The sequence below is a fragment of the Aspergillus thermomutatus genome (genome assembly GCF_002237265.1).
Source record: "Aspergillus thermomutatus strain HMR AF 39 chromosome Unknown NODE_200, whole genome shotgun sequence".
NCBI classification, from domain to species: Eukaryota; Fungi; Ascomycota; class Eurotiomycetes; order Eurotiales; family Aspergillaceae; genus Aspergillus; species Aspergillus thermomutatus.
Window position 1 is genome coordinate 1 of NW_020798249.1, and position 13,097 is coordinate 13,097.

Consider the following 13,097-nt stretch of genomic DNA (forward strand, 5'->3'; position numbering starts at 1 on the left):
CCCCCCAAGCGTGCAAAATCTTCCGCTTCTGCAGCGAACCATGCCACAAAGCCAGCCTGCAAGGACACCTCCCCTACTGCATCCCCTCCGTATCCCTCCGCGAGTCCAAATCCCTCGCCGTCAAACCACGCTGCCCAGCCTTGATCCGGGACCAAGCTCTTTCGAAAATCCGCCCCCTCGACAGGAACAGGGCTGTAGACGTGATCGCCAGCTACACCTTCTACTTTGACCCGCGCAACTTCACCACGTTCCGGATGAAGCTCAGCTCCCTCACAAACACCATCATCATCTTCTCCCTAGACTCAGACATCCAGTTCACAACCATCGACAGCAGCTTGTCATCGTCATCTGGACCCGTCAACACGAGCTCTTCACGCCCAACACCCTCCAGCACCACTGCCCGAGAAATACAATGGCTTACCCCCCAACGCCAAGAAGCCATCTGCTATATCCCCCCCGGGTCCTCCGATGCACCCGCAAAATACGTCCTCGTCAGCCCAGGAAAGGAAATGTTCAAATCAGCCATCCAGAAGCGAATCGGCGTGCGGGGCGCGAATGGGGAAAAGGAGCATTTTCGGTCTCTATCATTGCCGGATAATGAGCTGATCGAGTATGCTCAGGGGTTGCTTCTCACGGGGTATTTGGAGGAAGCGTTCATGTACGTCATTGAGTGGGAGTGGAAGTGAGGAACACGAATACGCAAGCCTTTTCTTTTCCTTTGTCTCTGGAGTTGTCGAGAATACGAAGCAGATAAAATACAATTGGATACCTTCGATATATAGGCATGTGGTGCAACCAAAGAATGAGCGCACCAACGAGCCATCTGGATTCACATGATCCGTATGATTGAAAGTTCACAGGAATGGACCGCCCCTGTGTAAATCTCTCGACTAATCTTATGCAAATATCTGAGCCCACCTCCATGTACAAGATGTGCCCACTGAATTGAAAGTTTGGATGTCCCCAGCCCCAGCCGTAGGACCCATCATAGCCACAGAAGAAACTGTAAAATCTATCGTTGCTCTCGCCAATATATACATATGAACAAGCGCTCGCACAACAGATCAGCGAGGCAATCTAACGAAAAAAAGAACAAGAACAAGAAAACACCGGACTCGAGGCTTAAGACACTATGCATGATCATCAATTCGTAACAACCGGGAGATACCCGACCTGAGACATTCCCGGGCTCAATCATGGGATCGAGCGATCCTCATCATCCGATTTATAATTATCGTCGTCGTCGCTTTGCCAATTTTCCGCCTCTAAAGAGCGACCTTTGATGCCGAAACTCAAGACAAAACCGACAAAAGAAACGGCAGCAAAGACACCGAAAGCCATCAGTTCTCCCTTTGGTTGAATGCGGGAGGCCAGGGAGAAAAGGCCGCCAGATAGGAACGGACCAACTGCACGACCAGCCGCGGAAAGAGTCTGTGCAAGACCATTGAGTGCTCCCAGAACTGCGTGATCCGGAGCAGAGTTCGTAATCTGGACCACAAAGTTAGCGCATTCTCAAACCTCAGTCAGTATGAGGATGACCTTACCAGTAAGAGTGCACTGGTCAAACCGCCCACCGTGGCGACCGTCTTAACCAAGAGTACGAAGCACAATTCAATAGCCATGAAAGCAGTCTTTTTGGTCAGCCGACCGCCAGAATCGTCTCCTTTGTATCCGACGAAAGGCATGAGTATAAACGACAGAGCGGAGCCGAAGAGGCCTGCCCGATATGACCACCTGTTGCCCATCTTATCTCGTAGTCTGCCGAAGATACAGACTTGGAAGAGAATGGTGGCCAAACCGGCAAAACCTTGCGAGAGACCAATCTCGGTAGGAGTAAGGCCTCGCCCCGTAGGAGGTGGAGCTTGCGAAAAGATAGGGAAAAGCGAGTTGAAAGACACGTTGCCCAGAGCGAAGATGAGATACGTCAGCAGAAGCAAGACAGTGTCCCGATTCCAGATCTCGCTTTTGAGCAGGGACTCATGGGTGACCCCTTGCTCACTGGACACATCTGAGGCTGAGTCAAGTTCGCTATCGTGATCTTCGTGCTCAGATGCATGCTGATGTACGGAATGATACTCATGGGGAGGGTACGTGTGTCTTGCCCGCTGTGCAGAACTAGTCCACTGCCACAACCAGACAAATACGGCACGAATTCTGCGTTTGAATGTAGGAAGAACTTCCGCATCCTCGAGACTCTCTTCGAGGAACATGCTCGTCAAGGTGAAATCCACCACAAGAATTGCCGCACACACGAGGTTCGGCCCGGCATAAGGATATGGATTGGGTTCGCTCTTGTCAAAAGGGTTTCGGGGGGACACAAGTAAGCCGCCAATAAGAGGTCCGGTAATGCCTCCGACACCATAGAGAACAGGGAGATAAGTGAAAGCCTCCGACTGGTTGCTTCTGTCGGTAATCTCTCCCAGGCATGTCGACACCAATCCTTGGTTGCCATTGACAGCGCCCATCAATGCCTGCACCAGGATTGCCTGCCATAACTTCGTACAAAATCCAAACGCTGCCATGCAAATTGCAGTGAGGATGGTCCCAAGCAGTATGACCGGCTTCCGTCCCACGCGATCAGAAAGCCAACCCCAGAAGTAGTTGGTTATGAATTGCGCTATCGCAAACGCCGAGGCGATCGTTCCGACATAGACACCCACCGACTGCGGTTCAACCCCGGGAAACGACGCCGCCATATCAGGCAAATAAGGGCTAATGGAATTGAGTGCCGTCTGCTCACAAAGTGCGATCATCGCCAACACTGCCATCTGCTTCTTCGGTAAGGGAGATCGTGACCCGTTCTCGCTTTGGGATCCATGGTGTTGCTGATTCGAGTCGCCGCCTGAGGATCCCGACTGGCCTGAGTTCGGCCTTCCACGCGATTTTGGGGGAGGAGTGTCGAAGGTCTGATAGTGCTGTGTGGTTGAATGACGCCTATTAAGCGAGTTCCGCTCAGGCTCTTTCATCTTGACAGGGTACGATCGTCGCGCAATTCAATGGAATATGATTTTTTTTGTAACGATTCGAACGAGGCTTGATTGTAGTAGGTAGGTCAATTGCTAATCCAATGATTCCAATCTCTGTGCTGCTCAATGGTCTCCGGAAATTTCACGGTGCGGAGAAAAAGCTTGGGTCACGCGGCCGGATTTGGAAGGAATGAGCACTTGAAGCGACCGCTCATGTACTTCCAAACGGGAGAAATAATCAATCTCGAATAACCATTCCAGTTTACAATAATAGTAAGGCACAGAGCAGAAGTGACCAGATTGTGCAATGGCTGATGGTTTGAGAGAGCAGCCAAGATCCAGTATTCGAGACGGAGATGATGACGTAAGCTATCTTGGGGGAACGCTGAGTCATGCATTTTCCACGCGAAGTACCCCTGGTAGACAGGTACCAAACAATCCCAGACTCAACCAGGCCAGAATCATTAATAATTCGCGCTTTATTTGTGGTTGGGTTGATCTCTGAATTGTAAATGAAGTCATTCCAGGAAAGATAAGATTTAGGAACCAAGAGATGCCATAATCCTCCCATGAAGGTCGAGATAATAAGCTCTACACTCTGCAGCGTAGTGATCGGGACCATCTCCGTAGAACACATGATGTCATACTTCGAGGCGAACCAAAATAAACGCATCGTTCAGAATCTCGTAGCCTCGTAGGGTTCCTCCTGCAATGACTTTTTGTTTCCCACTGTTAGTGGATCATAGAGCCTTATATTGTCAGAACAGTCTAATAAGGCCTGCTGGCCCAATGGTAAGGCGCTTGACTACGGATCAAGAGATTGCAGGTTCGAATCCTGCGTAGGTCACTGTTTTTTGCCTCTTTTTGCCTCTTTTTGCCTCTTTTTCCCATTGTCTTGGGCCAGATTTCTATTCTAGAGGTTTTTTTACACCCTCAGGAGATAGATGGCCTATACTTCGCAATGAAAGCTAATTTACAAGATCATTCCAGGATCTGGCATGACTAGAAGCGAAATGACTTGAAACTCCATAACATGGCAAAAGCTGCGCTCTCACTTCATCAACAGATTGACGGCCCAAGGCACACTTAGGCCCCTCAAATCACCATAGTGCTGACCCACGCCCAAAAACACAATAGGAATGCCTGTCGCATGCACCATGCTGACAAGAGTACCTACCATGTCACCAACGGTATCACATTTACTGATGATGAACCCATCGAGGTTTCTCCCAGTGCCAAAGGCTTGGTTGAAGTTGCGAGCCTGCATCACACTGTCTGTACCGACGAGGGCTTCACCGACCATGAAGATCTTATCCGGTTTGGCAAACTTCGCGAACTTCTCAAGCGAAGACATAAGGCGTTGGTCATTATGACGCCGACCGGCAGTATCAATCAAGACGACATCGAATTGATTCGCCGCACCGTACTCCACTGCATCCTTTGCTACATTCGCTGCATCCTTCCCGTATCCCTTCTCGTAGAGTTCAACTTCTCCAGAATTCTCTCGAGCACTAAGCTCCTTCAAGTTGCGAGCATGGACTCGTAACTGTTCAACTGCTCCAGAGCGGAAGGTGTCACACGCTGCAATCAGAACACGATAGTTATTCTGGAGCAGGAAGTAACAGATCTTGCCCAGATTTGTTGACTTTCCAACACCATTGACGCCCACAATTGAGATGACATATGGGCGAGGAGCCTGTCCTTTGCTCGTAGGAGATCTAACAGCATCGATCTCACGCAGTAAATCTAGAGATGACGTAGGTGTCAATATTTTGCGCAACGAGGACTCCATTGCTGAGCGCAGCGCTGCATCAACGCTTTGAAAGTTGCCGGTCTTCTTCCCAACCAATTCGCGCTGGACGCCTTCACATAAACGGACGGCCGCTTCACGCGCAACGTTCTTCTTCAGCAAGTGGTCTTCCATAGCTTTCAAGGGATTCTCCAAGTCAGCCTCAGTAAGGACCTTGCCGCCGACAATATTACGGAAGAAACCGCCAATTGCGTTGACTCCTGACCCAACGAGACCGGTGGACGAGGAAACCTTTGCCTTTTCATGATCAGCATTCTCAAGTATAGAATGGACTTCATCCCCTAGATCTTTCAGGACAAATTGACCCTTGCCAGTTCGGCGTCCCCAGGATTCTTGCGCGACAGCCTCTACTACTGGAGCCGATGCGTCCTCGCCATCTGCTGGCGCGGAGTAATCGAGAACCTTGCCATCGTCCTCATCCGCAAAGCCATCAGCATCCCACTTGCGCATCTTTTTCCCACTTTTTGGTGTTTTCCCCTTCCGAATGCTTTCATCTCCAGAAGAAGCATTAGCAGTCGCATTGGCCGCTTTGCGCGCGCGGCGAGAGGCGCGGCCGGCAGGCCCTCCCTTGGCGGTCAACAGATGACCTGAAACGGGCGTTGATGATCGAGAAAGATCTGGGGTTTGGGGTGGCGAGCTCTCATCTGAGGTCGCCGCGCCCTGCGCAACCGAACGTTGCGCTTCGGGAGGTAGTTAGCAACAGTCACGAGCAGAGAAAAAATATCGACGTAAAATACCTTTGAGCAGAGCAGGGACGGGCGGCGGAGGTGGCCCGCCATTATCTGATGAAACAAGGGGGTCCTTTCTCTCCTTGATCTCTGCTACGAGAGTTTCTGATGTAGGAGCCCCGGCATTGTTCTCAAGCTCTCGCACCTGCTGGTCGAAGTACTTATCGAACGGGTACTCAATAATCCTAGCACGTGCGCTCTTCAATTCATCTTTATATAAGTCGATGAATATGGTCGAAATATTATCCAAGAGTTTGTCAATCCAACCAAGATGTAGCAGAGATTGATACACAGCCTATGAGAATCAGAGTCAGCGGCGCCAGAAAATCAAATTGCGACATGAACATACCACAAAGATCAGATTGAAATCCTTGATTCGCTTCCATTTCAGAGTATACTTTTCCTTCTTGTACATCGGAGCTGCACCGCTCGTTGCCTGATGTTGCGCTCGAACCTTCTCCTCAATGAAGACATCGTTGATTAGGCTGTTGACCACATGCGCTCCCACCGGCGCATAAGACTTTGACCAAAGCACCACCCCGGAGGTAGTCAAGATTTCGAAGGCTTCTAGCATGTCGTAAGCACTTTTTTCGTATGCTATTCGTAGTGAGCGGCGTCGGTTTGGGGAACGGACAGATGAGTGTAGTAGCTACTAGTTGTGGTGGGGAACCGCGGGCGGAAAAGGTGAGAGCTCTCGGCGATCGGATGGAGTCCAGCCACGTATAAACACACTTCAACATCACTCGCACTCGAACTGTCCCGATTTTCAGTATCCCCACGCTTCAGCTGCTAGAAGCCAAGACAGAATATTCTCGAGTCTTTTGTTCATCACTAGCTTTCCAATTATACAGAAAAGTCAGCATGTATCGCCAGTCTTTCGCACCGCCGCCGGCGCAGTCACCTCCACTCCACCATCCTGTGCCTCAGCATGTCTCTACCGTTCCCATGATGCGCTCGCCTCCTCCCCCAACATCCCAGCAACCTCAGTCGTCTGGCTATGGTAATCCTTATCAACCCTCTCCTGCGCAGGGCGGCAGCGGAACATATGCGCCTGGTTTTAGTGGGTTCATCAGTGATCCCACAGCACAGATGGGATTCCAGGTTGGGAAGACGGCGATGGCTGCTGGTCAGGAGTATATGGAACAGAACGTGAGTGCACTGACAGACAAACCTACCAGCCCCCAAAACTACGAGTGTGTGCTGAATCTCGATAGTTCAATCGCTATGTCTCCATACCAGCTCTCAAACATTACTTCAACGTTTCGAATTCTTACGTCCTGAATAAGCTTGCACTCGTGCTCTTCCCCTGGCGACACAAGCCTTGGTCTCGTCAGCAAGCACGTCTAACAACATCGTCAACGGGTCCTAATGGCCAGATTGCTCAGCAACAGTACTCATCCATGTTCCTCCCCCCTCGTGACGATTTGAACTCTCCAGATATGTACATCCCTGTGATGGCACTCGTCACCTATATTCTTCTTTCAGCGGTGCTGGCGGGATTCCGAGGTCACTTCCATCCGGAGCTACTTGGCTCGATAACTACGACGGCTATTGCGGTCATGGTGTTTGAACTACTCTGTCTCAAGTTGGCCATGTACATTCTCAGCATCAACAATGAGTCTCAGCTGTTGGACCTTGTGGCGTACTCTGGCTACAAGTTCGTTGGCATCATTGCAACTCTAGTTATGTCCGAAATCCTGACGCCAGGAAGGGGAACTGGCGGTTGGGTTGGCTGGGTTGTGTTCATTTACACATTCCTCGCCAATGCGTTCTTCTTGGTAAGTGAAAATCATTGTGACTTCAGCCTACCAGTCCGTTGACAAGTTCCCAGCTCCGCTCGTTGAAGTACGTTCTTCTCCCAGACTCAACCAGTGACGCGTCCATGCGCGCCGGTTCGATGCATACAGTTGCCCGTTCGCAGCGCAATCGTCGAACTCAGTTCCTGTTCATCTACTCTTATGTCATCCAGTTCATCTTCATGTGGGTGCTGAGTCGCGAGGGCCCAGCTACTGTTGCCTCAGCGGCTGCAAAGGGCGCCGGGTCACTGTCATGATTCCATTTAATGACAGTGAAGTTGCACATAATAATGATATAGACGGGCTTCATGAAAAGCAAGCACTCTCTTATGGCCTCGACCCTCCGTCTTTGCTTGCCGGATATTCATTGCGGCCTCTATGAACTATTGAAATGAATTTCTTTGAGTTTCCACACGCTTCTTAGTACCAGTTGCAGCCACTTTGCGAAGATTCTCAGGCAACGATCACAGAACACCTAGAGGAGAAATATACAGCGAGTACTAAGTAACAAGTCTAGAGCTGGCTATTGAGGACTAATTAAAGCATTCATATTATTGCTTTTTCAATGACTATCCAAGGGTCCATAATCGAGTCTACCATAACCTGTAAATGTCTCATGTTAGACAGATGCAAAAAAAAAATCAACAAATGTACAAGCAAAAGTTGAAAGGTCACAAGTCCTCAGAGATCTTGGTGATAATGCAACATATCATGGCCAGAGGCATCATATACTATCTAGGCAGTGCAAAAGGTGTAATCATCGGACAGTGATTGAGGAGACAAAAGTCGAACGTACCAGAGATGTTTGTTGATTGATGGGATTGACAAGTAGACGAGAAGCTAAAATGTCTTCGAAGAGTCAGCTCGCTGAAAGCAGGAATCATGACAATCATAAAAGAAGAGCAGTCAAGAAATATCAGAATATGTAAGAAATGAATATCATGCGGCAGCGCTGCATAAGAAACCCCGGCGAGGGTTCACAGACACTGCGTCAATCGCAAATTACCGCATCATGTGAAAGGTGACAATTGAGAAAATAGAAGTAGAAAAACATACCAGTCAAGATGAGATATTGCATGTAGGAACCTGTCTAGATCAAGTCAGTCACGAAAAGCATAGCCAGAACCACATTTTGTTCTGAATGAATGCTCCGAGGGCCAACTCAAAGAGCTTCGCAGATGCAAGAAGAAGGTAAGCAAAATGTTTTGGGCGAAGCTTAAATGTAGTTCTACCGGAACGGAAAAATGGGTGAAGCCGGACTTGAAGCGCCAAGGCTCCAGCGAAAAGCAGCCCTAGGCCGCACGCAACCCCGTTCGGCGAGTTGCTACTGGCTGCTAAGCGAGACTCTGTGGGCGAACGCCGCAACACTCGAAATTCGCGATCCAGCAGTCCAGAGCGACTTGTGCGTTTCGGACGACTTTGACAACCCCGACTCTTCGACAACAAATTCCCATCACCGCCCTCCCGGAGTCTGTCGACCGTGAGTGTGAAATCTACGCCCTCTATCGCATTATTGGACTGTCACTGAAGACCCCGTTTTTTGTCGTTTTATAGGAAGCCTTCGCCATGGCCGATATCGATGTCAAGATTGCTCAATGGAAGCTTGTTGAGGTTGGCCGTGTTCTGCTGATCCGCAGCGGTCCTTTCACCGGCAAGCTTGCTGCCATTGTCGAGATCATCGACCACAAGCGTGTACGTTTTCAACGGAGGAAATCTGAGCGCAGGACGGAAAGATTATGGTCGGATGTGATATTGACAAAAGTCGCGATGATAGGTCCTGGTTGACGGTCCTTCCACCGAGGAGAACAAGATCGTTCCCCGTCACGCCCTCCCTCTCGCTCACGCCACTCTCACCCCCTTCGTCATTCCCAAACTCCCCCGCGCTGCCGGCACTGGCCCCGTGAAGAAGCTCTGGGAGAAGAACGAGATCGATGGAAAGTGGGCTAAGAGCACCATTGCGCAGAAGACTGAGCGCGCTGAGCGGAGGAAGAACTTGACCGACTTCGAGCGCTTCAAGGTCCTCAGACTCAGAAAGCAGGTACGTGCAGTCTACGGTGAATGGTGATGGGACATTGGAGAACATTTCGGCCACTCTGCGATCGCTTATCGCGAGAGGAAAGAGAAGGAATTACTTGCAAGATAATCTGCGATCGGTTGCTGACAGTTGGTGATTTAACAGGCTCGCTACGAGGTCCAGAAGGCTCACGCTAAGGTCAGGGCTGCTGCTCCTAAGTCATAGATGTTTTCATGAGGCTCGGTGCATAGTATGAAGGGGTACCTTGGGACGGTTTTACATGGCTGAGGGTTTTATTCTATTTCAGCAAAAAATAAGCTGTATCCACTACAATGACAGCCAAAAAATGATTCAAAACCTCGATATCCTGACACGGATTATCCTACCTTACTATGTCATCAGAATGGCGCACCCGATTAATTTATGGCTCTGGATTTTAGCCGTCTCCTTAGATATTAATTGGGAATTAAAACATTTTAGACTCCATTGCATCATGGAAAATGTAAGAATATATCTTTATATGTACTTTTGAGTTGGAATTGGTTCATTGTGACTTGTATAGCTTGTAAAGGTGGTGCTTGTGTGAGTCCGGGGTGAGGGTCACAATCAGCTCGCTAACGATTTTCGGCAGGATGGCATTCACACAGCTTTGCGACCTTCCACTTACAACAAGACAAAAAAACCCCCATTCATCCCCAACAGCCCTCTATCTGTGAACTAGGTATGTTTATATTGATTCTAGGTTCTAAATTCAATCTCTGGCTCGAATTTCGAATTTCCTGCACTTTGGTGGAGATTTCAGTGTTTCGTGGGGCATTTTTCAACGTTATATTTGAACGACCAGACGGTGCTACAGTTCGAATCGCTAACTGTCAATCCAAAAGCCCCTCTAGGCTCGTTTAGACCGCGAAAATGGCTGATCCCCGTATTGAAGAGCTCCCTGACGAGGAGGTTCCCAAGGCCAACGTTGAGGATGCTGGCAGCGACTCTGAGTCTGAGGCTGGTGAGGAGTCCAGCATCCCCGCTGGCGCCGCCGTCACCATCCACTCCCGTAACGAGAAGAAGGCCAGAAAGGCCATTGGCAAGCTCGGCCTGAAGCACGTTCCCGGCATCACTCGTGTCACCCTCCGCAGACCCAAGAACGTAAGAACACGGCCCCTCCGCGCGACATTCAAACAGTCCAGATATCTCGGGTTCCTGGAAGGCAGAGCCCAAATGGGAAAGAGCAGAAGCTAATACATCCTCTGCAGATTCTCTTCGTCATCAACCAGCCCGATGTCTACCGCTCTCCCTCCAGCAACACCTGGATGTATGTGTCCTACGGATTCTTTCGATGAACGTCTATCCTTTAGCTTACACATTTAAACAGCATCTTCGGTGAGGCCAAGATCGAGGACCTGAACTCCCAGGCTCAGGCCTCCGCTGCTCAGCAGCTGGCTGCCGCTGAGGCCGCCGCTGGCGAGCACGCCGGTCACGACCACGACCACGACCACGGCAAGGGCAAGGCCCCCGAGACCGAGGCCAAGAAGGAGGAGGAAGAGGATGATGGTGAGGAGGTCGATGAGACTGGCCTCGAGGCCAAGGACATTGAGCTCGTCATGGCTCAGGCTAATGTGTCACGCAAGAAGGCCGTCAAGGCCCTGCGCGAGAACGACAACGATATCGTCAACTCGATCATGGCACTCAGCATATAAACCCCGCCAATTGAATCCAGGCTATCAGTGGCTGACCTCTCTTAGCCCTGCTGGCAGGATGAACTTTGGGTGCGACGTCAGGTTGATATCCCTCGGACGCATGTTCTGTCTCGCCCTTAGTGTAAATCAGTTAGTTCAAAAAAGCAGAATTGACCGGATTTAAATTACTCTTTTCTACGTCCCACTGTTGCCCTAGAATGTTGTACCTCAATGTTTACAATAATGGAAGACATTACACCTAAAGTTCCAATAAATATTGATGCGTATCTATCTAATCGCTCAGCCTGTCTGATGGTTTGGGGCTGTTGTTGGATGGGCATTTCGGAACACGGGAACAAAGTAGTCACGTGATTTTATCCCCATCCAAACCTTGCCGAAACAACCCTCATCCCGGAATGTCCAGCTTCGCACGTTGAACTCCCCCTCTTCACCCAATCCTCCACCATACCACATATAAAAATGGCTGCTGTATGTTGCTTGCGCTTTTCTAACAGGGATATCAGTTGGGTTGGCAGGAAATCGAATCGCTAACCCTCATTTTTACAGCGTAGCGCCGCTCTCAAGATCGACTGGGTCAAGGTGACCAGCTCTCTCGGCCTCCGCGGCCAGACCGCTGCCTCTCTCCAGGCGTTCAAGAAGCGTAACGATGATGCGCGCCGCAAGGTCCAGCTCCTTTCCGAGCAGCCCCAGACCGTCAACTTCGACCACTACCGCAGCGTCCTGAAGAACCAGGCTATTGTCAACGAGATTGAGGGATACTTCAAGAACTTCAAGCCCGCTACCTACGATGTCAGCCGTCAGTTGAAGGCTATCGATGCCTTCGAGGCTCAGGCCGTCAAGAGCGCTGAGGAGACCAAGGGCAAGGTCGAGTCCGAGCTCCGCAACCTGGAGAAGACTCTGGAGAACATCGAGACCGCTCGTCCCTTCGATGAGCTCACTGTGGTATGTCTCAGATTACAAGACGGAAGGCTATTGGTTTGAAAGGCATATGAATTGACTTTTTTTTAGGATGAGGTCGCTGCTGCTCAGCCTGAGATTGACGAGAAGACTGCTGCGCTCGTCTCTAGGGGCAGATGGATGCCGGCCGGATACAAGGTGAGTTGCGATTCCTAGACATTTGCTTTATTTGAGTCGATTTACTGATGACCATTGTTTTAATAGGAGCGCTTCGGTGACTTGTCCGCTGTTTAAATTGTCAGCATTTGCATCCCATTTTCCGCATCTTTTATCCTACAACCAATGGAATCACACGACGATAACTTCTTGTCAAATCTGTTAATGAATGGTTACCATTCCTGATACCTGGCAGTGTTTTCATTGGTCGTCGGATGTGTATAGAATCAATGTTGCAATTAGAAGACGGTTTCCCTGCATTTATGCATCCGGCCTTTTCCGCCTTCGGCTCGTAGCCAGGACTCGTCCTTTTCGATTCTTGAATACTCCCATCTTCATTGATTTGCGATTTCTCGCATATATATTCCAAAGTGCTGTAGATCGCGTTCCCTTACAAGCCCAGGGCGAGCATTGTGCTGGAGACTCGCTTGCTCCTGTAATTGCCGAGATGCGTAAAACGATTATTGACATTCAAAAGATGCAAGCAACAAAAAAAAACATAAACAGGCCCGTCAACTGTCAGAGTTCTGATGATTGGCCAACTGGCACAAGTTTCGGATATATCGAGTGTGTCAAATGCTGGACCATCAACGAACTCCGTTTGCTCCGCCTTCAGCCCCTGTTCCTGGAAATCGAACTTATGCTACTATTAGTCTCTTAGCGACTCGGTTTGCACGCCTTTTCCAATATTTCAGCTTTGCTTTGATCGGGTCATAGTCAGTAGCATTGATGCTGTCCATTCATCTATTCCAGTCAGAGAGCATTGGTCCGACTGGTATTGTTGGTTACTTCTCTGGATCGAAACCTGAGAATAATATCGAGTTAGCGGGCGAGTGCCCAACCCTCGTCCTGCAGTAATATTTCCAGAGACATATTTGACAATAAAGATGATTCAAGAGAGTCAGCTACTCCTGTGACTGCGCGGTCTTACCTGGCCTCTTATTGCAGAGCCCGACTGATCCGAGACACTATATAT

At 49.7% G+C, this 13,097-nt stretch overlaps 6 protein-coding genes across 6 annotated transcripts; 4 read left to right on the forward strand and 2 right to left on the reverse strand.

The window, feature by feature from the left end:
- Positions 1 to 1,194: 1,194 nt before the first annotated feature.
- Positions 1,195 to 2,966, reverse strand: CDV56_100366 (MFS transporter; the record flags this gene model as incomplete). Its single annotated transcript, XM_026753985.1, has 2 exons — positions 1,195 to 1,488; positions 1,545 to 2,966. 2 exons carry the CDS (start codon positions 2,964 to 2,966, stop codon positions 1,195 to 1,197), a joined length of 1,716 nt encoding a protein of 571 aa, XP_026611871.1.
- Positions 2,967 to 4,017: 1,051 nt separating this feature from the next.
- Positions 4,018 to 6,078, reverse strand: CDV56_100811 (signal recognition particle receptor subunit alpha; the record flags this gene model as incomplete). Its single annotated transcript, XM_026754430.1, has 3 exons — positions 4,018 to 5,456; positions 5,514 to 5,799; positions 5,854 to 6,078. 3 exons carry the CDS (start codon positions 6,076 to 6,078, stop codon positions 4,018 to 4,020), a joined length of 1,950 nt encoding a protein of 649 aa, XP_026611872.1.
- Positions 6,079 to 6,365: 287 nt separating this feature from the next.
- CDV56_101170 (protein transporter YIF1) lies at positions 6,366 to 7,557 on the forward strand (the record flags this gene model as incomplete). Its single annotated transcript, XM_026754789.1, has 3 exons — positions 6,366 to 6,653; positions 6,719 to 7,282; positions 7,336 to 7,557. The coding sequence occupies 3 exons, from the start codon at positions 6,366 to 6,368 to the stop codon at positions 7,555 to 7,557; spliced, it is 1,074 nt and encodes a 357-aa protein (XP_026611873.1).
- Positions 7,558 to 8,544: 987 nt separating this feature from the next.
- Positions 8,545 to 9,539, forward strand: CDV56_101507 (60S ribosomal eL14 domain-containing protein; the record flags this gene model as incomplete). The annotated part of the gene is made up of 4 exons (XM_026755126.1): positions 8,545 to 8,769; positions 8,855 to 8,992; positions 9,075 to 9,338; positions 9,480 to 9,539. The coding sequence occupies 4 exons, from the start codon at positions 8,545 to 8,547 to the stop codon at positions 9,537 to 9,539; spliced, it is 687 nt and encodes a 228-aa protein (XP_026611874.1).
- A 687-nt stretch (positions 9,540 to 10,226) lies between these two features.
- On the forward strand, positions 10,227 to 11,008 carry EGD2 (nascent polypeptide-associated complex subunit alpha; the record flags this gene model as incomplete). Its single annotated transcript, XM_026755356.1, has 3 exons — positions 10,227 to 10,457; positions 10,565 to 10,623; positions 10,684 to 11,008. The coding sequence occupies 3 exons, from the start codon at positions 10,227 to 10,229 to the stop codon at positions 11,006 to 11,008; spliced, it is 615 nt and encodes a 204-aa protein (XP_026611875.1).
- A 459-nt stretch (positions 11,009 to 11,467) lies between these two features.
- Positions 11,468 to 12,199, forward strand: ATP7 (F1F0 ATP synthase subunit d; the record flags this gene model as incomplete). Its single annotated transcript, XM_026755527.1, has 4 exons — positions 11,468 to 11,476; positions 11,555 to 11,950; positions 12,017 to 12,103; positions 12,170 to 12,199. The coding sequence occupies 4 exons, from the start codon at positions 11,468 to 11,470 to the stop codon at positions 12,197 to 12,199; spliced, it is 522 nt and encodes a 173-aa protein (XP_026611876.1).
- Between the last annotated feature and the right edge of the window lie 898 nt (positions 12,200 to 13,097).